Raw genomic sequence first — 24,804 nt, 5'->3', positions numbered from 1 at the left:
TTATCTTACTTTTAGTTTTATTAATTTCTCCTTTGATTTTCAGGATTTTCAATTTGTTGCTTAATGGAGATTTAAAATTTGTTTTTTTCTAGTTTGTTTAGTTGCATGCCCAATTCATTGATCTGTTCTTTCTCTTTTTTATTGATGTAAGTGTTTAGAAATATAAATTTTCCTCTCAGTACTGCTTTAGCTGTATCTCGTAAATTTTGATGTGTTGTCTCATTGTTGCCATTTTCCTTAATGAAATTTTTTATGTTCTAGATTTGTTCTTTGATGCACTCATGCACTCTCAATGTGAGAACTCTATTCACTAATGCAAATTGGCAACTTAAAGGCTTAGTTGTCTAGGATATTGGGGCATTAATTGAATTGTCTACAGCCCCATAGCTAATAAATATCAGGTAGTATTCGAATCCCCATGTCTTCCAGATTCTTTCATCAGTATTCTTTTCATTATGCTATGTTGCCTCTCAAACAAATAATATGTTGGCCATTGCATTCTGATGTCAACACTAGCTAAAAATAAATAAACCAAGTCAGTATTGCTATACAGTTAAAGAATATATATATATATATATTATACATACACATACACAAACACAAAACTTGATTTAGGTCACTGGTTTCTGAATCTAAGATATTAATCTTGGATTTTCTTTTAATTCCTTTTTGTGAAAGCCAGCATGAAGTTGATTTTGCATTATCTGTTTGAATGGTTGAGATTCTATGTGCTTTTTACAGAAAAGTTTCTTAATATATAGTTATTGAATTGATTTTCTCATATGTATTTGACTTGTTCATTTTTTTTTCTTTTCTTTTTTAAGATTACTTACTTCAGCCTGTGGTATTACAACAAGCAAAATCAGCGCCGATGGGTAGATTTGGACAAGCCTTTGAAAAAGCAGTTAGACAAGTATGCACTGGAACCAACTGTCTATTTTGGGGTAGTATATTATGTGCCCACGGTTTCCCAACTTCAGCAGGAAATTACCAGGTGAGAAGAGCATGTCTGATTGTTTTCTATTTTTCTTTTAAGTAAACTGGCAGGATAAAAACTAAAATTAATATATTTATTCTAACACATTCAACATATAGTGTAGTGTTATAGGCAGATTCTGTTATGAGGCTATCTTAATATATGTGAATTATTAACTTTTCCTAGGTATAAATTAGGGATGAATAAAAAGAATATTGTTTTTGCTTTAGCTATATCTTGCTACAAGAGAGATGCCAACTTTAATTTTCACTTGAAATAAAATTTTTTTCTCTCTTGCACTTTGTCCCAAAATCAGTTAAGCCCTGCTTACTGTTCATTCCTCACGACAAAGCAAGAAAGGACTCCTTATAGCTCTGTTTTCCATGGTGACTTTAGTTGTTATAGGAGTTTTAAGGGAAAGATGGTTCAGCAAAGAGCTTTAGTAGATAAAGGAAACTGAGACGGGGCGGGGAGGGGGGTAGTATAAATGAGTAAGGAGTGAGTCTTGTTGTGAAAGAACTATAGCAAGGATTCACTCGTTTATTGTGAAAAAAAGGGAAGAGTAAGGAGGTGTGTTGAATGCCCTATGAGATTTTCCTGGAACTTGTTACATCTAGACAGTGAATGAATTTGTTTGTTGATCTTTACTTATAGATTAAACAAGTAAAATTTGGCTTAAACTGTCTTCTTCCTAGTCTTTCTATCCTCCCAAGCTTTCATCATCATTTTATCTGAGGTAGCATTTCTATACAGTGAATGGATGAGTATTGAAACAACAAAACATGTTACTATGTGTTACTTTTAGTCTCAAATAGGCAAAATTTTGGCCATCATGTGCTTTTTGACTAATCACTAATATGTTTCTGTGCCTTCTTTCAGATATACTGTAAATTCTTTCCTAATTATAACTATTTTGCCAATGACCAGTAGAATCTCTTTGATCTCTTAAAATAATAGTCTTATTTAACATTTATATAGTACTTTAAGGTTTGCAAATGATTTATGTATATATTGTTTCATTTAATCCTCACAACAACTCTGTGAGATAGGTGTTATTATTATCCTCATTTTACAGATGAGGTTACTGAAACCCAGAGAGGCTAAGTATCTTGCCCAGGGTTACATCACGAATAAGTGTCTGAGGTAAGATGGGAACTTGACCTTTCCTGAATCCAGGTCCACTTTGAGACCTACTTGCCTCCAAGGCAACTACTTACTTACTCTACTAGGTAGGTGCTATCCTTTATCTTTTATATATTTCCCTTTCTCCCAGAGTATTTGCATCCATTTGAAATCCATATGGGAGTTACTTATTCTTTCCTTTTGCATTTGCTGTCCTTTATTTTCTTTTCTCTTATTTATGGTGGTTCCCATTCATCAACTAGCTTTAATTAAGCACTAACTGTATACTAGATGTTTTTCTAGGTGCTGAGGATACAGATATAAAAATGAACAAGGGTAGAGGTTTTATAAAACACACTGCATGCAGTGCTCCCATGATAAACAATTTAAGATGTAATTGGAAAAGAGCTGGCCTCTAGATGATAAATGGCCAAAAGACACGAACAGGCATTTTTTTGATGAAACAGGCATATGAAAAAAAATGCTCCAAATGACTACTGATTAGAGAAATTCACATTAAAACAATCTAGAGACTTCATCTCATATTTATTAGATTGGCTAAAATAATAAAAAGACAAATGTTGAGAGCATGTGGAAAAACGAGGACACTTGATACACTGTTGGTGGAACCATTTTGGAGAGCAATTTGAAATTATGTTCAGAGAGTTATAAAACTGAATATACCCTTAGACCCAGCAATATCAGTGTTGGATCTGTTTCCTTAGGAGATTAGGGGGAAAGGAAAAAAAATTTATATGTTTCAAAATATTTATTGGAATTCTCTTTGTGGTGGCAAAGAGCTGGGAATCTGGGGGATGTCCATTAATTAGAGAATGGCTAAACAAGTTGTAGCATATGATTGTGATGAAATACTACTGTGATGTAAGAAATGATGAACAGGTTAATTTTAGGAAAACTTGGAAAGAACTACATGAAAGGAAAAGAAAGAGCTGAATGAGTAGAACCAAGAGAACATTATATATATTATATACAGCTACAGAATTAATTATATTCATTATGTACAACTATAGAATTAATGTTTCAAGAATAACTAGTGAATGTTTACCGCCAGAGAAAGAACCTATAAATTGAAACATGAAAGGCATAATTTATATACACACACACACATATATATTTTGTTGTTTTTGATTGATGTCTTCTATGGTATGTGGGGTGGGAGAGGGTGAATGACTGGGAATTTATTTTTTACAGGATAATGACAATTTTTAAAAAGAAAAAAAAGATGTAATTGGGGAGTATTTAACAATATAAATAAAAACACAGTAGAATAGATGATGTTAATATATGATTTTCCAAGTCAATGTATGGCCTGCATAGATCCTTATATATAGTTTAGTGGCCTCATTGATTTTGAATTTGACATCATTGAATGCTTGAGGGGAAATAAGAGTAATAGATAATGAACCTGGGAGGATACATTACACCTAAATTGCAAAGAGCTGCACATGATACATTATGATACATTGGGGTATTTTGTATTTTTTTCTATAGCTGAGAAGTGAAATGTTTAGAGCTATGGTTTAAGAATCTCAATTCCTAAACTGCATAGATTGTGGATTGCAGAGAAGAGAGAATAGATTCAGGGAGACCAATTATGAAGCTGTTGTAGTAGTCTAGGATAAGAATGATTTGAGTCTGAGCTCAGGGGTTGTGATGTGACTAGAGTGGTAGATGGACATGATAGATGTTAAATAAAGAAGACTTTGTCATGAATTGGATGGAGATGGTGTGAATGAGAATAAGGATTTGAGAATGATGCAGAGGTTTTGATCCTCACCAATGAGAAGGATAACGATGTTTCCTTTAGAAGTAGAGGTTAGAAAAAGGGTGAATAATAGATAGTAAGTTTGATTTGGGAAACACTCATTTTGAGGTGCTTATGGGGCAAACAGATAGTAATAGAGGCAACTGTCACTTTAAGGTTTGCAAAGTGCTTTATAGATGCTGTTAAGATCTCCATTTTACAGATGATAAAGGATTTAAATGTTTATTTTTCCCCCCTAAGTTAGTTTCTGAGGTAACATTTGAACTCAATATCCACTTTCCATTGGCCAAATGTAGAATTATTTCTACATTTTTGCATTTTTTAGTTGGAAAAAGGATAAACACTAAAAACTCTAAACTCCTAAAATTGCAGAAGTTGCTGTTGTTTCCTCACTGAGAATTCTCTATAACAATATTACAAGTACTTATTTCCTTCTAACCCCTAGTCTGCATGATTGGTGGGGAGTAGTTGCTGGGGTCACTAAGATAGAAACAAAAGTGGCTTTGCTCTCTAGAAGTTTATGTCCTTCTAGGGGAGGACTGTATGATGAGGTTGCATTTACACACTGAGAAATAAAAGTATCTACATATACATAAACACATTTTTGTGAATGCACACAGACACATATTTGACACAAATGGATAGTGGATAGAGTGCTGGACTTGGAGTTAGGAAGACCAGAATTCAAATCTGACCTCTGAAGCTTACTAGCTGTGTAACCTAGGATAAATCAACTAATTCCTTCCTCAATTTCCTCATCTGTAAAATGGGCATAATAATAGTACCTACCTCACAGAGAGAATCAAATGAGATAATATTTGTAAAACCTTTGAAGACCTTAAAGAGTTATGGAAATACTTTCAATTGTACATATACACTGAAACACAAGAGACCCCAAGGAGGTGGAGGGCTGACCTTGGAGTTTCAAGAAGTCCTATATTGGAATCCTACTTTAGACATTAGCCATATGACCTTGAACAAGGCATTTGATCTCTCAGAGCCTCAGTTTCTTAAGTAATATAACTAACTGAAAGCTTCAGTAGAGTTTCTGCACCTGGAGAGTTCATCATTCTTTAAAGATGAAAAGAAAATTAATCACTAGATTTCATTATTTTTGGTTAGGTAATTCTGCTTAAATACATTTTTTCATGTTTTTCTTCACATACTTCAATTCCTTATATTCATTAATAGTCACCAAAATAAAATTTATATGCTTATTTCAAATTGTTGCCTTTCAGACACAGATTATATATTGTTGAAATATTAGGAAGAAGGGAATAATAAAGAAGGACATACTGATGATAAAAATGAATAAAATTTATGTGTAAAATATTTCAATTTTGTGTAATTTTTCTATATATGCATAACTTTTGCCTTTCACGGAATTAACATTTTTAAGAATATGGAAAAATGGTTTACATTATTACACATGTAAAGTCGATATCAGATTACTTGCTGTCTCAGAGAGGGGCAGGGGGAGACTTTGACTCAAAATTTAAAGTAAAAAAAAAAAAAGGTTTAAAAAACTATCATTTTAAAGGTGTGGTCCTTATTTAGGGAACCCCCTACTTGAATCCAAGAAGTTTTATGAGTTCAGCCAGAAGTTGAAATAATAAGAACCTTTCTTTTTTCTTCTTTTAAAAATAGGTATCAGTATTATCTGCAACTGAAGAAAGATATATTGGAAGGAAATATTCCTTGCACATTAGAACAGGCGATTCAGCTGGCTGGCTTAGCTGTTCAAGGTAAGTCAGAAAAGTACATTAATGTTAGTGTTTTGAAGATGTGTTATTATATTATGACTAACAGTCCTTTGGTTTAGAACCAGTGACCTAATTGACTTACTATCTTTCTGTTTCTACTTGAATATCAATAGCTGAATGTTAATAAGACTGTTCCTAAATCAAAGGAACCTCCTTTTGAAGATGACTGTTTGGAAAGCAAGGATTATGAATATTCAGTGACCATTGTTTACTGATAAATATTGAAGCCTTAGGAAAGTGAAAGAGGTTTGCTGAAACTAATTAGGCAGTTAGATGTTGAAGAGGATAGAGTTGGAGTCCAGTCAGAAACACATTAGCTCAAATCCAGGCTCCTACACTTAGAAGCTGTGTGTCCTGGGGAAGTTACTTAACCTTTGTTTCTTCCAGTTTCTGCCCTAGGTTCCTTGCCTATAAAGTGGAGATAATAATAGCACCTACCTCACAGAATTGTTGTGAAAGTGAAATGATATCATATTTGTAAAGTGCTTTGCAAAACTTAAAGTGCTACATAAATATATTATCTTTATTATTGCTAATAATAAGTAAGCAAAGTTGAGATTAGAAGTATTGAAAAGAATCCTAGTTGAGTGTACTAATAATTTTCCAGATGAATTTATGGCAGGGGAATCCAACAAGAAATTTGTGAGTGACACTTTTCAATATCTCAGACATCATAAATTGCACTTTATATTTCAGATCTCCACCATGAATGCACAGTTGCAAGTGGCAGTGACCATTCAATAGAACTTATTGACTTTCCAGAAATGTGCTTTCCTTTTTTACCATAATCATTTCCTAATGGGAGATTTTGATCAAAGAATGCCATTTTGGTTTTAAAGTAGTGATTTTTTTTTTCCTTTTGGAGTTGCAGAGAGTAGTGGATAATTGACACATTTTGCTTTGCATATCTGTAGGCCTATGTGGTTGTATATCAGGCATGTTGACATTCTTGCATTTGCTTTAAAAATGATGGTGTATTAGGTTACTTTATAAGCTCAGCTCGTGATCTTCAGCATGAAGGACTCCAGGTGAAATTACTCTTAAAGCTAATTTAAAAAAACCTTAATTGTTGAACTAACATTAATTAAAAATTTTTAAAAATTATTCTCTTTAAGAAAAATCTGACTTCTGCAACATATTGTCTTTATATATAGTACATTAAATTTTTTTTGAAAATCATAAGGGGATAATAAGAGCACCTACTTCCCAGGGTTGTTGTGAAGATCAAATAAGATAGTATTTATAAAATACTTTACCCAGTGCTTGGCCCATAATAGGCACTATATAAATGTTGCTATTATTGTCATCATTATTATTTATTATAATTGATTTAAAGCTGGAAGGTACTCCTGAAATTATCAAGTCTTATTAGCTCATTATAAAGATAAATAGAGTGAATTTCAGAGAATGTAGGTGACTTGCTTTTGGTCTTATGGGTAAGTCATAAAAGCATGCTTTGAATTCAGGCCTTTTGACTCCAAATTGGGGGAGGGGGTGTTTCCCATCACACAAATTAAAATAAACTAATAAGTGCATATTGATCTTTATTATTATTTTTTCTTTTATAGCTGATTTTGGTGACTTTGATCAGTATGAATCCCAGGACTTTCTACAAAGATTTGCCTTGTTTCCAGTGGTAAGGACTTCATTTTATATTAGGATTTAAAAATCAGTAAGATAAAAGGGTCTGAATATGGTTCCCATAATCTTAATCCTTGAAATAAAGACATAGATTATTATAGTTGGAAGGGACCTTAAAGGTTAACTAGCTTAACTCCTTTATTTTACAGGTGAAGCAACTGAGGTCCAGTGAAGGGAAGTGACTTGCCACATGTAGTGGACTGACTAGGATTAAGCACTAAAGAAAATACCTGGCATGTGAAATGATATGCTTTGTGTATTTGATCTGCATATTCTTTTTTTAGTGAAGTCTGGTGCTCTACGCTGGATCCTTAAGACATCCCTTTTTAGACAGTTTGATTTGGATTCCTGGAAGGAAAATAATGTCACATACTTAAGAAATCCATTTTGACAGATGTGACATGGGAATTGAACATCAGACAGCTAAGGAATATACTGTACTGTTCTCAGTCACAAAAATGTTTTTTTCTTTTGTTTCCTAAAATGTGCGTGATCTTATCCTATTAGATGAAAAGACCCCTTAGTAAATGCAAGTTTAAATAACTGAGTTGATACTTTGCATTGGGATGACAACATTGCATTATAAGGATGAAATGAAAAAAATTGTAGATAGTGATGTTTATCATTTAGCTATTCAGTCAGCTTGTTTAAATACCTTCTACTTTGTTTTATGTACAGGGATGGTTACAAGATGAAAAAGTATTGGAAGAAGCAACGCAAAAAGTGGCCTTGCTACACCAAAAATACAGGTGAGTGGCATGAAAACACAATGATTTTTCAATAGTTATAGTTTTTTGCAATTTTACAAATGCATTGACATAAGAAAATTCAGAACTTTAAAGTTAGTCTGTTATGTCCAATGTTATATGGCACAGGAATGTGGGGATTTGTCTCTTCTTTAGTAGAACTACAAGTGGAGAATTCCTCCCACCTCCCACTCACGTTCAAAGAGTTATTTTTTTTTTTGCATTCTTGGAAATAGTTACATTATTTTCATATTTCTTTGAAATAATTATTATACATGGGTTGATTTAGTTATAAGAAAAAGAAAAGAAACAACTCTAACCTGATATTTACATAGTCCTTTATATTAATTTTCTTGTTTGACCCTCACCACAGCCTTTTGTGGTAGATAATAAAGGTAGTACATGGTCTCTCAAATAGCTTAGTGTAGTTTTCAAAAATTAAATATTTTATTTTTTTCTAAATACATGTAAGAACAATTTTTAGCATTCATTTTTTAGAATTGTGGGTTTCAAATTCTCTCTCTTCCTCCCTCCCCTCCCTTCTCATTGAAAAAGCAAGTAATTTGACACAGGTTATACATTTTGCATTCATGTAAAACATTTCCATGTTAGTCATATTGTGAAAAAAATTTCACCAAAAAAAGCCTACAGAAAAATAAAGTAAAAAACAATTATGCTTTGATATGCATTCAGACTCTATCAGTTCTTTCTCTGGAGTAGGTAGCATTTTTCATCACAAGTACTTCAGAATTGTCTTGGGTCTTTGTTTTGCTAAAAAAAGTTGTCATTTACAGTTGATCATCATACAGTGTTGCTGCTACTGTGTACAATGTTCTCCTAGTTTTGCCTACTTCATTTTGGATCAATACATTTAAGTCTTTACAGGTTTTTCTGAAAGCATGCTGCTCATCATTTCTTACAGCATAATAGAATTTTATCACAATCGTATCACAACTTGTTTAATCATTCTTCAGTTGATGGATATCCCCCCAACTTTCAATTCTTTGCCACCACAAAAAGAGCTGCTATAAATATTTTTTGCTCACTTAAGTCCTCCCCCCCCTTTCTCTTTCTTTGGGAATATTTGTAGTTTTTTAAAATAAATTTTTATTAATATTTTTACTTTATTGTATCACTATGGTATTCTATATTTATTTCTTTTTCTCTCTCTCCCCCAGAGAATCTTCCCATACATCAAAAAGCATTTATTTTAGAAAGGAAAAAAATCAGGAAACTGATCTAAACATTGAAAAACTCCAAAAATTAGTATGAAGCATAACACTTATCAGTTGAAGGCATCTTCTCTTATTTCTTCCTATTTGGTCTTTATACTTTTGTTATATTTACTTCTGATTTTCTATGTGGTTGTTCTTTTTATTTCAATCATTGTAGTCACTATGTATGTTATTTTCTTGGTTCTGCTTACTTTATTCTGCACCAGTTTATGTAGATCTTTCCAGGCTATTCCTCATTGACATCATTTCTTATAGTACAGTAGAATTCCATTACATTCTGTATTGTAATTTGTTTAGTCATTCCCCAGTTGATGGGCATTTAGTTTATTCCCAATTTTTAGCTATTATAAAAAGTGCCACAATAAATATTTATGGAATATGTGAGGACTTTCTTCTTATTGGTGTCTTCCTTGGAGTATAAGTCCAGTAACATGCCAGTTTAAAGGGTATGGGTATTTTAGTTTCATGGTAGTTTTAAGGTTTAATAGCTTAAAGCTTGGTGACTTTTGATAGACTTTAGCCTATTAAAGCTTAAAACAACATTAAGACTTATGGAACACCCTTTATTTCTTTTATTTTATAAATAGATTCAAATAAAGAGATTCAAGCAGAGAGAGATTAAGGTAGAGAGCAAAGATAGAACTTGAAGTCTGGTTTTTCCAGCTCTTTCTATTACATCAAGTTGCCTTAAATATTCTCACCTAGCCAAAGACAGGAACATTCATAAACAATTAAGTAGCTTTATATGTTATTTAAAATATCCACCATGTCCCTTATCCAGGTTGTTGCTTAGAAGAATATGAGATACAAAAATTTATTTATTTTGCTTTACTTTCAGAGCACTTACAGAATAGATTTTTTTGAGTAATCTATTATTTTATTTAGATACCCATGTGGGCATGAATAATAGTAACAACAGCTTACATTTTAAGATTTGCAAATCACTTTGCATAAATACTTCCTAACATGTAACTACTGTATCCCCCTTATGTAGCAGTGAATAGTCAAATATGTTGATTATACAAAGAAAATAAACATGTATGTCCTCTGCCTTGCTGATTCCATAGGCACAAGGGACTATTCAAATATCTGAGTGCATTTTAACACTTGAAAAATGTCTGTCAAGTGATTAATTGATGTTACCTGTGTTCTCAGTCTTACATTGCAGAGGCAAAGGATATTCTCTCCTTGTGCCAATCTCTCCTGTTCGTTATCAAAACTAGTTTCCTCCAATCAGTTACCTGCTCATAGACCTTCAGTGGTTTCTCATTTCCTGCAGGAGGAAGTCTACACTCCAACTATGCATTCTGTGTCTTAATGTAGGCCCAACCCCACTGTTCCAGTTTCATGCCCTGCTAATCCAGCAAATTGGTGTGCTTTTTCAGGCTTATTTTATGCTTTCTTGCATTAGTTTATGCCTTCCCTACCTAGAGTGATGACTCCCCTTCACTGTGCATTTAAAACTTATTCATAATTTAAGGCCCAACTCAAATCCAAATTCCTTTAAGAACTTTCAAACTGGGCTTTCTCTTCTGTTTGTCTCCAGTCTTTCTCTCTTTTGTCTCTTTCTGTCTGACTGCTTCTGTTTCTTCTCATTTTTGACTGTTTCTGGTTCTCTCTATATATTTCTCTGGCTGTGTCTCCTTTACTCTGCTTCTCTCTTACTCTCTTCCTATCTCCCTCTATTTCTAACTCTCTCCCTCCCTATTTGCTCTATCTCTGTTTTTCTCTCCTTTCTCCTATAATATGTATCTATAATAGTGACTATATACTGTTTGGTTCTTTCAGGTATATTTTCAGGTGCATCATTCTTTTTCCATTACTAGATCTTAAGCTCATTTACTGTCTTTTGTCATATTTCTTTCTTTTCCTCAAAGCTTCTCAAAAAAGTATGCTTGCAGGGGCAGCTAGGTGGCTTGGTGGATAGCTAGGCTTAGAGAAGGGATGTTCTGGGTTCAAATATGGCCTCAGATACTTCCTATCTGTGTGACCCTGGGAAAGTCACTTAACCCCAATTGCTAGCCCTTACTGGTCTTTCACCTTGCAACTGATACTTAGTATTCTTTCTAAGACTGAAGGTAAGATTTTTAATTTTTTTAAAAGGAAAAGTGCTTTTAAAAGCACATAGGAGGGGTATCAAAAAGTATCTATTGAATTACTCAAGAATGTGCAGCTCTTGAGGATTTGGACACTGTAATGATTTAATTTAATTTAATGTGTGATCTTCTTAACTGACCCTTTTTATTTTCTCTTTCGGTTATAGAGGGCTTACCCCACCTGATGCTGAAATGCTATATATGCAAGAGGTAGAGAGGATGGATGGTTATGGGGAAGAGAGCTATCCTGCTAAGGTATGCAGGTTACTGTTTCACAAAAATTGGTACTGGCTTTTGGATAAAATGTAACCTTAGTTTGTCATTTAAAACCTTTGATAATCTGGCTCAAAGCTACTGTTCCAAGGTTTATTTTATGTAACTTTACTTCATGAACTCAGGTTAATGAAAGTGCACAACTGGTTATTCTCTGAGCTTAACAAACCCTTCCTCCTTCCTCTGCATATGAACAACCCATCCTTCATACCTCTTTCTTTCTCTCTAAATTCTTGTCCTCATTTTTCCTTCAGGGTTAACCTTAGGTGCCTCCTCTTTGAAGCCTTCCCTAATCCCTACTCTTTCCTCCAAATTGTTAGTATTTTCTCTCTTTATTTGCACCAGATTTTGTATTCTAGTTATTTGTAAGAGAAGCAGTGTGACTAAATGGGCAGAGAGCTGTCCTTAGGAGAAGGAAGGTTCAAGTTCTGCCACTGACTCATATGGCTCTGAGATCGTGGGCAGATCATTTAAACTCTCAGTACCCCAAGCAACTCTCTCTAAGCCTCTTACTTAGGACAGTTGGTGAATCACATTGGAAGTAGGGATTTCCTTGTTGGCATTCCTCATGTCAATGATTTTGGAGGTCCAAACAAACAAACAAAAGCCTTATTTTTGCTTTTGTTATATGTACATCCAAATTCCTTGAGGTCAGGGACTATTTTGCCTGATAGCTAGTAAATGCTTGTTGACTTTGGTTGATGAAATCACATAGTAGAAGATAAGCTTCTTGGAGAGAAGGACTATTTTTATTTTTCTATTGCTAATTCTGGATCCACTGAAACTAATAATTTGTTTTTTATTTTTGTTTTATTTTTGTTTTATTTACTTTTTATTATTTTTATTTTTTATTTTTATTATATATATAAATATATGTTTATATATATAAATATATGACTATAAATTATATATTTATTTTTATTATTTATTTTTTGTTTTCTATTTTCCTTTATTGAATAAAGAAAAATTCCAGCATAATCATTCATATTTATGCAGTATTTTGCCAATTTTTGGGAAAAAAACATTCTTCTTAACAACCCTGTGAGATAGGTAATATGTCTTGTTATCTCTATTTTTAGATGAGGAGTTTGAGCCAGAGAGTAGTTACCCAGTGTCAGGTGGTTAGTTAATGTAAGAACCAGAGAGCTGAGACTCAAATCTAGATCTTCTGATTCTAACATTACTACTTTTTCCATAGTTAAATACTGAATTTGTGTTCCTTGTGATTAAATGAGAATATCTGAAAATGTACTCAAATAACTCAGCAAAAGATTTTTAAAATATACTGATTTTACATGTCATTTACAAATATTAGTGGCAGTACAATTGTCAGCACTAAAATTGAGGTAACTATATTTCTTGACTTTATAATCTACATACATGACAAAATTAGCCCCTTGAGACTTAAATATGTGTGTGTATATGTGTATGTAGTTGTGGTGAAGTGAGTATGTATAGTTCTCTCTACACCTTTTTATAAGTTAGCAAGCTGAAGGTTATTGCTACTTTTTTGATGTATTTGCTTATTGAGGATATTGTGTTTTTGTTGATGATGTTTTTAATACTATTATAAATTCTACTTTCTTATTTCAGGATAGCCAGGGAAGTGACATCTGTATTGGAGCCTGTCTTGATGGTATCTTTGTGAAACACAAAAATGGAAGACCTCCAGTTATATTTAGGTATTATTCTTAAATCTTTTTCTTAAAAATTTAAAAACTATTTTCAATTTTGTGTTTTCTGTATTTCTGGTGAATTTTGCATCATTTGCTTATAATTCCCAACAACACTTTATAAAATTTTCTAATTGTAGTTATTCCTTTGATGAACTATGTGGAATATATATTTCCAAAATAATTTTTTAGGAAAAGGTGTTTAATATTAATAACTTATTGAAGACACATTAAATGCCTTCTCTGATGCTTCATCTGCTCTTGTTGGTTCTAGTAAAGAAGAGAAGGGTGATGATGAGGGTTACTCCTTTCTTCACGCTCTTGATATAATGACCAACTATTTCAATGGTGCTGCCTTCTGTAGTCTTGAATCCTTCAACCCTTTGATCTTTTGTCTGTCCTGGCCCTGCTAATCCCCAACTCTTGATAACTCCCATTAATTGTCTTCTCTGTGTCTTTTCTGGAGTCATGAGGGCTGCTGGAAAAAGTCAGAACATCAAATTGATTTAATCTATTTCAATTTATGCTCTCTAATTTCAACAGAGATTCCATGTATTACAAGCCTTTTATTTGTTTCTTACTAGCAGTTCTTTTAAACCTTCTCCTTCTTTGGCCCTCACTCTTCCACCCCTCTTCAGTATACCTTTCCTGATTTCCCCGTAGTTGTTCGTGCTTGTTTCCTGCCTAAAGTAATAATGTACATATCCTTATAATGGAATATAAAGTTTTTGAGAACAGAGATAATTTATCATTTTATTTTTCTAGAGAATAGTGCAGTGTTGTTGTTTAATCATTTTTTAGTCATGTCTGACATTTCATGATGTGTTTGGGGTTTTCTTGGCAGATATGCTGAAGTGGTTTGCCATTTCCTTCTCCAGCTTATTTTACAGATAATGAAACCATAAGAATTTAAAATTTAGGTTTTATGCTAATATGAGAATTCTAAAGTAATACTGTGGTTGCTAATTTAAAGATATTATAACTTAAGTCAAAAATGACGTTAGTAGCTTTATTTACAAAGAGCTGGAAAGAGTGAAAATGGAAAAAGATAGCTAAAGAGACAGGTTTTAACAAGCCTATTAGCCCTTCTCTAGTGAAGTGGAGCTCAGCCCTGCAGGCCTTCCCACGTCCAGTGGTGTTTTTAGCTAGAGTTCCACCAACACAGTCTCTTCCAAAGCCAAGGCAGGAATCTCTAGAACCAATCTTTCCAGAAGCCAGGAAAAGAAGACCAGCTACTCACCCACCCAAGACAAACTCCAAAGAAGAAGACCAAAGGCCAAGTCCCAAGGCAAAGTCCTCTTACACCAAAGTCCAAAGGAGAAGATTCAGGAGCAGTCTTTCAAGAAGCAGTCCAAGAGCCAAAGTCAAGGTCCAACCCGAAGGTCAAGTACAAAGCCACCTCCAAAAGCCAAGTTACCAGGAGAAGCTTCTTGGAGAGGAATTTCAGGACTTTTTATAGTCCTTTTTCCATGTCACTCCCTGTCCCTTCCTCCACTTTATGGTAGCTAATTGTAGTCTTTCAGTTTGCTTAGCACTGCCCAAGGGGTGATCAGTGGCCTCTGGAGTTGTCACACACTTTAGTAAGTGACTTGTGAACTCTTTTACTTAGTGTTAAGTAGGGGTGTTTAAGTTTTTGAATGATTAACTTAAAAATTGCTGGTTGATAGACAAAGAAAGTTTGATTCACTCTTCACAATCCCCCTTGTGATTCTTTGGGAGACTAATCTCCTCAATGAATCATTTAACATAACCAGCTTATACCTCTAAAAATCTTCTGGCTAAAGGTGCATACAATATTGCACTTTTCTAAGAGAAAACTATAATAGTTGGAAATAAGAGGGAAGTAAAAGAGAGAGAGAGCAAAACCAATGTTTGCTAGGTGCATTGACAAAAAGCCCATTAGGGGGCAGTCCCTTTTGGCATAAGAATTTACATTCAGAATAAATGTGTTTAACCCCCTTCAGTTCAATCAACTACATCCCAAAGTTCATTCTGGATCTTCTGATGTAGTGGAGGTTTCCTTATGGCATTTCCTCTGAACAGTTCATTTTCTTGATTCAAGGAGTTAGCGAGGTTCTTTTCCTGAAGTTTTTCTCAAAAAATTTTTTTTAAGTCTTGGATTTTATGAAAATTATACAAAACTGAGTCAAACAGGGTTAAGTGATATGCCCAGGTTCACAGAACTATTAACTGAAGCTGAATTTAAACTCAGGTCTTCCTGAATCCAGGTTCAGTGCTCTAACCACTGTGCCTCCTAATGCATAGTAGACATTTAGTAAATGCATGCTGAATGCAGATGATTTTATTTCTTTTTCTATAGAGAAACTGAGAAAGGTCATATGAACTGACCCTCATTTTCCATTTTCCACACTTCCAAAACCCTTATGTTTCTTCATGTATTTAATGCTCCTTTCTTCTATTCTCAGTAGATAAAGTAGCCTTTCATCATGTCAAGTCTAATCCTTTTAAACCTATGATCCCTATCTCATCTCTTTCTGTCCCATCTAGAACCTTCCATTATCAATCATTCCTCACTCTTAACTGCAAAATTCCAGGGAATAAGAATACACTTGCTACTTGTACTTCTCTAATGTCTAATTCCTAAAACCTCTCAATCTGGTTTTTGTCCTTTTTCTCTACTGAAACTGCTTTATCAAGAGTCATTTCTCTATTGCCAAATCTAATACCTTCATCTGAGTTCTTCTAACTTTAGACTTCTGGAAAAATTGGCAATAAATATATTAATTTTGCATTATATGGTCATTTATGTATTTATTTTAGTTCTCATTCACCCTGACCTTTGTAGGTTATGGCATTATTGAACAACTCTTCTTTGAAAGAATACATTTTATTGATATCTTTTTAATTTTACATCATTTATATTTCCCAATGTATTCTTCTCATTCTTTTAAAAATTTTCTTCTAATTTTTTTGTGACATTGTTTTTTCCCTGTATCTTTTCCCTTCTTTCTTTGACTTTTCCTTTCCTCTTTTATTAGTTCCTTTTCTTCCTTACATTCCTTTAGAGTGTATTCTTGTAAGGCTCTGTTCTTATCATTCCTTGATTTCATTCTGCCTTCTTCAGTCTCTGCATTTATACATGGGGATTCCCCAGACTAAAACGGAGCCTTTCATGTCTCTACTTGTTGAATTTCTTCTATTCCCTTATGATACTAGTCAAGTACACTCTCAATGTGAAAAATAACGCATGTGAAGATGGCAGTTTAAGAAGGCTGCCTCAATTAACAGGTAGCTCAACTCTTACATACCTATTCCAGAAAAAACCTAAACATTTCACTAGATTGAAAAATGATTAAGAAATCTAAGGAGAAACTAAAAGTGATTTTTTTTTTTTACACCCCTAACCTGCCCAAAAAGTAAACCTACAGGTAGTAGGAAAGGAAATGGCCAGAAACTAGCCAGGCACTTAAAAGTAGCCTGCTAGGTTCTATATCCTGAGGCAACAAGAGTGACAGATTTCCCTAAGAAATAACTGGGGTTCTCAGAAACCTACACATTGCATCTTGGAAGTGATAAGGTAGGACAGTAACCACTGAGGTTATGGCAGTGCTTGGGCTAGTATCCTCCCTTCTTTCAGGCCCAGGGTCTGTCATGAAATGCCACAGAAGGCATTTGAAGATCCAGTACTTTGAACCACAAAGATTTAGGATGGCCTAACTGAGAAGGAGAGGTTAGCAGAGAAATTCAGGACTCTTTAGTTAAGAACAATAAAGCCTAACCACCTACCCAAAAGTGCTGCAGGGGATGGAATTAGTCTTTTGTAGAAAACCCCTATTAATGAACTAAGACTGGAAAGAAGAATAAACTGAGAAAGACACAGACAACACACACACACACACACACACACACACACACACACACACACGAAATTGAAGTAGAAACATATCAAATGCATCAAGGTGGGAATATGGAAGTAGAGGTTAAGAGGGAGAATAATACTGGTGAGCAAATAGTCAGGGAGGGAAGTCACAAGCAAAACAAACTTCTTGATCCTTCATAGGGAATTAAAAAGGTAACAAAATATGGTATGTGAATTTAATGGAATGTAATTGAATTATCAGAAATGATAAAAGACAATTTCAGAGAATACTAGGAAGTATGAACTGTCAGAATGAAGTGAGCAGAACTGAGAACATTTTCTATAAGAATAATAATGTTTTAAAGAAAAATATTTTGAAACCAAGAATAACTACATCTGTACCGGACCAATGATGAAGAAAATTACCTACCTTTTGACAAAGACATGAAGGACTCAAGGTGAAGAAAAAGACATATTTTGGAGATGGCCACTGTGGATCTATTTTATTCACTATGCATTTTTGTTTTAAGGATTCTTACCCCCCACCCCCTTTTTAATTGATGTGGGAGGTAGGGAAAGAGAATGGTTTTATAATAGTGCTAATACTTCCTATCCTTTTAATTATATTTTCTCTAGATTCTAGTTGGGCGTATGTCTCTTTCCCTCATTGATTATAAACTTTTTTATGGCAGACACTGATATTTGTTTCTGGCCTAGGACTTTGTTCATACCAGATACTAAAGAAATATTTAATTGAATAATGGCATAGTGGGGGTGTATGTGGAAATTATAGTCAAAGAATCTGATTTTGAGTATCTGTTAGACGAACTATTAACTAAGAGGGAAAAAGATAAAGTCATCAGTATCAATAATGAGACTTGGGGCACAATTCACTGGCTTCAGAATGACCCTCATTGGAACTTGAACAATGACTAGGATTATGAAAGCTTATGCCAGACTAGGGAGTCAGTTCTAATGGCAATGAGAGCATGTTCAGATAAACCAGGAACTTGGAATAAATTTGAAAAAGTAAAGCAAGAAATAGGTGAAAATCCCTTGGAAATTTATGGATTGACTGATAGAATTAGGAGAAAAAGATATTGATTTAGACCTAACAAGAGAGAGAGAGATTAAGACACCTGAGAAGACAATTTATAAAGAATTGTTTCCAGGTAGTAAAGAACTGTTTCAAAACTAATTGTCCAAATTGGGTTAACATGGACCTAGATGAACTGAAGAGGGTAGCAATGTATGTTTATAATGGTTATATTGAAAGGAAAGATGAAGATGATGGGGAGTTAGTGGATGCATTAAGAAAGGAGATAAAAGCACTAAAAGGAAAAATTGATAAATTTGAAAAAGGGGATACCTGTTTTTGGTTGGCATGGGTACAGGAATATAGAAATCAAAGAGAACACATGAACCAAAGACCAATTATGTTATTTGTGTGGGAAAAGATGACATCTAATGATCAATTGTAGATGCTGGAATCAAATATTTAATAATTTTAGAAATAATGGTGGAAATTTTAGGAATAGGAACAATAATAATTTAAAAAATAACAATAACAATAATTGCAGAGGCAATTTCAGAAATAGAAATTATGGAAACAGTAACTAAGACAGTAACCAAAATGAAGTGAATGAATCACTACAATATATTCGTAATGGGGCACGTCCACGCGATAGCCAAACCAAAATGTAAATCCTCCTCAATGAGAGGGATCTCAGAAAGGTGTACACAGTCCGTTATAAAGGCTTAACAGGGGAGAAAGGACTCTGGAATCAAATATCGAAACATTTGATTTTCCAGATGTAGATATAATTACACCAGTAATCCCAGTTCATTCTCCCCCAGAGAGCACCAAACAACATGTAACTCTTAAAGTAGGAAATATGCTATACGATTGTCTGCTAGATACTGGACATCAAGATCTGTGCTAATGAGTACATCTAATCCTAATTATAATTTAGTTGGCTCAATAAGTGTTGTTGGGGTTTCTGAAATTCCTTTGGATGTCCAAAAGCTTTCACTACAAATGGTGTCTGTGGGACCTTTATCCTCCATAATGCCTAACTCCCCAATGAACTTATTAGGGAGAGATTTGTTGTGCAAATTAAGAGCCACGATAGTATGTACCCAGGATGGTGATATTACATTAGAATTACCAGAAGAATCTTTGAATTTGTTCCCAATATTCTTTTTTAGATAATCATGAAATGGATAAAACTCACATTTTTAAAATACCAAAAGATATACCCAAATCTCTCTGGGCTACATCTTCCACTAATGTAGGCCTGCTTAAATCAGCTGTTCCAGTCCAAAATAGTATGAGAGGTGGTCCATTTCTCTCTATTCTGCAATATCCACTATCAAAGGAAGCAATCAAGGAAATTATCCCAGTGATATATTCTTTAATCAAACAGAAAATAATAATCCCCTGCAAGTCAGAATACAATACACCTATCTTACCTATTAAAAAACTGAAATTAGATGAAAATGGAAAAACCTGTATATGGATTTGTTCACGATTTAAGAGCTATTAATCACGTTATTAAAAGACACCCTGTTGTACCAAGTCCATCAACTATTATTTCATCTATTCCTAAAAATGCTAAATACTTAACAGTAGTAGATCTGTGTTCTGCATTTTTTTCAATACTCATCCATGAAGATTCCCCAAAATACTTGCATTCACCTGGAAAGGGTCTCATTGCACATGGTGCCATCTACCTCAAGGTTATGTAGAAAGTTCAACTTTATTTTAACACAAGATCTTGCAAATATTGAATTTAAGGGGAGCTGGTTAATACATTTTATGGATGATTTACTCTTGGTGTTGCCAAATGCCAGTGCATGCAAAGAAGACAGCAAACTTTTCCTCTTCGAATTATGTAAAAGAGAACACAAAATCTAAAAATCAAAAGTTCAGTGGTATCTTCCAAAAGTGGAGTATTTAGGATGTGTTTTAGCTAAAGGTTAGCATTTCATTTCTCCAAAATGTATTGAAGATATCCAAAAATTGAGTGCCCCAACATTTAAAAGACAATTAAGAATGACAGTGATGAGACATCCTACCAAACTCTGTGGGATGCAGCCAAGGCAGTACTCAGGGGGAAATTTATATCCTTGAGTGCATATATTAACAAATTAGGGAGGGCAGAGATTAATGAATTGGGCATGCAACTTAAAAAATTAGAAAGGGAGCAAATTAAAAATCCCTAGATGAAAACTAAATTAGAAATACTAAAAATCAAAGGAGAAATTAATAAAATCGAAAGTAAAAGAACTATTGATTTAATAAATAAGACTAGAAGCTGGTATTTTGAAAAAACAGATAAAATAGACAAAGTACTGGTCAATCTAATAAAAAAAAGGAAAGAAGAAAACTAAATTGACAGTATCAAGATGAAAAGGGAGACCTCACCTCTAATGAAGGGGAAATTAAGGCAATCATTAAAAATTATTTTGCGCAATTATATGGCAATAAATATAGCAATCTAGGAGATATGGATGAATATTTACAAAAATATAAATTGCCTAGATTAACAGCAGAAGAAATAGAATACCTAAATAATCCCATATCAGAAAAAGAAATTGAACAAGCCATCAAAGAACTCCCTAAGAAAAAATTGCCAGGGCCTGATGGATTCACAAGTGAATTCTATCAGACATTCAAAGAGCAACTAATCCCAATACTATACAAATTATTTGATAAGCAAAGAAGGAGTCCTACCAAATTCCTTTTATGACACAAATATGGTACTGATTCCAAAGCCAGGTAGATCAAAAACAAAGAAAAAACTACAGACCAATCTCCCTAATGAACATAGATGCAAAAATCTTAAATAGAATACTACCAAAAAAAAGACAAGAGCAATTTTGGGAACTATGGGATTTTGCAGGCAATCGATTCCATACTATGGGGAAATCACCAAACCTCTAATAACATTAATGAAGGATATGGTCAGTGAACAACTTAAATTGAATGCAAAACACCTAGAAGCACTTACTAAACTGAAACAAGCCATTTTATCTGCACCTGCTCTAGGCATCCCTGATTATAAGAAACCATTCACTTTGCATGTTTATGAAAGAAGAGGAGTAGCTCCTGGCATTTTAATAAAAACTTTCAGACTAGTCCAGTATCTAATTGCATACTATTTAGATCAATTGGACCCGACAGCTGCTGGCTTACCCCCGTGCCTAAAAGGAATTGGTGCTATAGCTCTGCTGGTAACAAAAGCTGCAGACTTAGTATTGGGATGCCCACCAATGATTTTGTGCCCTCATGAGGTTGAAGCTTTACTACTAAGACATAGAACATAGAAATTCTCAGACCAAAGGCTTCCACAATATGAAATAACTGTATTAGGCAATAAAAACATCATGTTAAAATGCTTCACAACACTCAACCCTGCTACATTGCTTCCTGATTTACCAGTCAATGGAGAACCATTGCATAACTGCAAATCAGTAGTATCTATGGCAGAAAAACTGTGAAAATCTCTTAGACACTCCTTTAGAAAATGTAGATCTTGTTTTGTTTACAGATGGTTCATCTTTTATGAGATATGATGTACAGTATACTGGAGCAGCAGTGGTAACAGAATTTACAACTTTATGGTCAGCATCACTTCCATCAAATTTAAGTGGACAAGGTACAGAATTGATAGTATTAAAACAAGCCTGTGTAATTGCAAGACACAAAAAAGCTCCAATCTATACCGATTTAAAATACACCTTTGAAATATGTCACGCTGTGGGTACCCTTTGGCTGCAAAAAGGTTTCTTAACATCATCTGGTAAAACAATGTCAAATGAAAAATTACAAATGAAGTTCTATTAGTTTGTCAGTTACTTGAAATCCTAGCTGTAGTGCATTGCTCTGCTCACACAGAGGGAACTGACTTTGTTTGAAGAGGAAATCACTGAGTAGATGTTGCTGTAAAACTCACAGTTATAGAAGGCCCTAAATTGATTTTGAATTTAGCAATCATTAATGAATCAGATCTATCCTTGGCATATAATGAGAAAGAGATCATGAAACAGGAACAAAATTTTAAAGCCAAACAAATTAATGGTGTATTGGTGGCATCAGAAGGTAAACCAATATTGCCAAGAACTTTTTACCAACAAATTTGTCAATCAATACATAAAAATGGTCATTTTGGAACCCAAGGCATTATAGATTTGGTAAAGAAAGTATGGATAGCCCCTGGCATGACAAACATCGCCTCCAAAGTCTATGCAGTTTGAGCAACTTGCCAAGTATATAATCAACATATATTTTGAGGAAAGGCATTTGGGGGACGTCTGTTAGCATACACACCATTCGAATATCTACCAATTGGTTTTATAACAATGCTGAAAGCTGGACATTACAAATTTTGTTTAGTGATACTAGACCAGCTTACAAGATGACCAGAAGCTTTCCCAACAAGGAACACAGCAGCATTCATAGCCAAAATACTATTAAAAGAAATCATACCTCAATTTGTTTTACCAGCAAGAACAGAACACTACACTTTACAGATTTGGTTTTAGCACAAATATATTCATGCCAAGGTATTACACCAAAATTCCTTGTGCCATACCACCCACAAGAGCTCAAGACAAGTGGAAAGACTAAATAGAGAATTAAAGACAATGACTGCCAAATTAGGTACTGAGATGCATTTCAAATGGCCTGATGCCCTACCATTAGCATTGTTTTATCTTAGAAGTAGACCAAATGGAGATCTGCATATCTCACCATTTGAGATGCTGTTTGATCATCCGCCAATACATGCAAAACCATTTAATCCAGTAATATTACACTAATATTGCTACATACGTAAGAGATCTGCAAATAAAGATAAAAGAACTGCATGAATCAGGAGCTGTAGTGCAAGCTGGATCAATAGACTTTTCTCTGCATGGTTTACATCCTGGAGATACAGTTTATCTAAAAAACTTTCAGTGTACTGAAGGAACTCAGCTGGCCTGGGAAGGTCCATTCCAAGTACTTTTAACAGCTCCTACAGCAATCAAGATAGGAGAAAAATCATCATGGATGCATTGTTTGCATGTGAAGAGAGTACCTACTGTTGGAACTGATAATCAAGAATGAATAGTATTTTCAAGGACACTGGACTACTACAACTGGACAAGTGGAACATTGTTTTCAAGGTCATTGAACTTATATTTTCTGTTTCAATAAAAGGTTTTCTTGTACATAAAGGTTTGAAATAGAACGAGGAATGGTAAGTGTATAGGTATTTAAGTATAGGTATAGGATTTAGGATTTGTGTTTAGAAATGTTTATTATTAATATACTTTTATAAGAACTGAATGATACATAAATGTTAAAGTGTTATAAAATGTTGATCAACACTCACCTCAGGGGATATATTATATGTGTATAATGTTTTTGCAATTTTTTTTTCATTACACTATAAGGTGATGTGTTATCCTGTACCTGTAAATAATTGTAATTGTATGTTGTAATGGGGGGAAAGAGTTTTTTTTTGTTGAATATATTAAAAGGTTAGGTTGCCAGGGGATTGAACAATTATCAATCCCCAAATAAAGAGTAACCTCAAGTTAAAATATCTTTTATGGAAATTTATTTACAAATGAGAAGAGGAAAAAGAAGAGGAAGAAGAAATAAGGAAATAAGAATCTAACACAGTAGGTAATTTGCTCCGATCCTCTAGTTAATCCAGGTAGATCTAATTAACCCTCAACCAAGGGAAATCTGTCCTTGATCCCAAAGCCAGAGACTCAGAGGGCCAGGTTAATCCAGGTAGAGCTAATTAACCCAAGGCCAGAAACTCAGAGCGCCAGAGGCGAATGAAGCAAAAGCTTCAGTCACTAAGTCTCTATTAAAATGGAAGTTCCTTAAGAGAAGTTCAGGAAGATTCAGTTTTACACTCACCACATGGAATGCCCCGGTCATGAACCAGCAGAGCTCCTTCAGGTCTCGTTCACAAACCAGAAGACCGAGCCCAGCTGACTGAGGTTTCTTTTTAAAGGGGCCTTTTTTGCATCACTTCCTGTGGCCTCCTCTTAGTTTATGTGTCCAATCACAGCAGACGCTTTTCTTTGGACTGTCCTTGAGGCAGTCAGTAAATTCTGATTTTTTTTACTCTAGCACACATGGGTTACAGACCACCCAAAAATGGAGATGTTTTCTCCTTTGGTGATTAAATCTAAAGATGGGCTTTGTAGATTTAATCTAATTATCATAATGTAAGTCGAGACTTGCATTTTGCAAGATTTGTTTTGCTTGCTTTTTTCCTTTCTCTCTTTACTTCTCCCTGTTTCTAATATAGAATATAGGATATTTTAGTTTGTAAGATTCAACAGGGAAGAAAACTCTTCCCAAAGGATCTCAGGGGGAATATTATTATAAGGAGTTTTCATATTTTCATTTTGTCTTGTTAAGAGCAGAATTTTTATGTTACAGGGTTTTTCTTAATATCATTCTGTTTCTTTAAGAGACAGTAACAAACAGATTTACTCTCTGTCTCTTTAAGAGACCAACCATAAAACCTGGAGTTGGTTAAGAAAGAACTCCATTCTCTCTGGCTTCGAAGTGAGCAGGGGCAGAGTCAAGAGGATCTGACAGTTACTTCTGACAGTTTGGGTTCAGAGAATAGTTTAAGCAGATTGGAGAAGATAAAGGCTTT

At 34.1% G+C, this 24,804-nt stretch overlaps 1 protein-coding gene across 1 annotated transcript in view; it reads left to right on the top strand.

The window, feature by feature from the left end:
- Positions 1-24,804, top strand: part of PTPN21 (protein tyrosine phosphatase non-receptor type 21) — a 102,176-nt gene that overhangs the window by 33,783 nt on the left and 43,589 nt on the right. The window contains exons 2-7 of the mRNA XM_044664990.1: positions 825-994; positions 5,532-5,629; positions 7,216-7,283; positions 7,967-8,037; positions 11,533-11,620; positions 13,232-13,320. Coding sequence (XP_044520925.1) covers positions 825-994; positions 5,532-5,629; positions 7,216-7,283; positions 7,967-8,037; positions 11,533-11,620; positions 13,232-13,320 — 584 coding nt within the window. The remainder of the gene's footprint in view (positions 1-824; positions 995-5,531; positions 5,630-7,215; positions 7,284-7,966; positions 8,038-11,532; positions 11,621-13,231; positions 13,321-24,804) is intronic.

Source organism: Gracilinanus agilis, chromosome 2, assembly GCF_016433145.1.
Source record: "Gracilinanus agilis isolate LMUSP501 chromosome 2, AgileGrace, whole genome shotgun sequence".
Lineage (NCBI taxonomy): Eukaryota > Metazoa > Chordata > Mammalia > Didelphimorphia > Didelphidae > Gracilinanus > Gracilinanus agilis.
The sequence above is the reverse complement of the archived record's forward strand: the minus strand, read 5'-3'. Positions and strand labels throughout refer to the sequence as shown.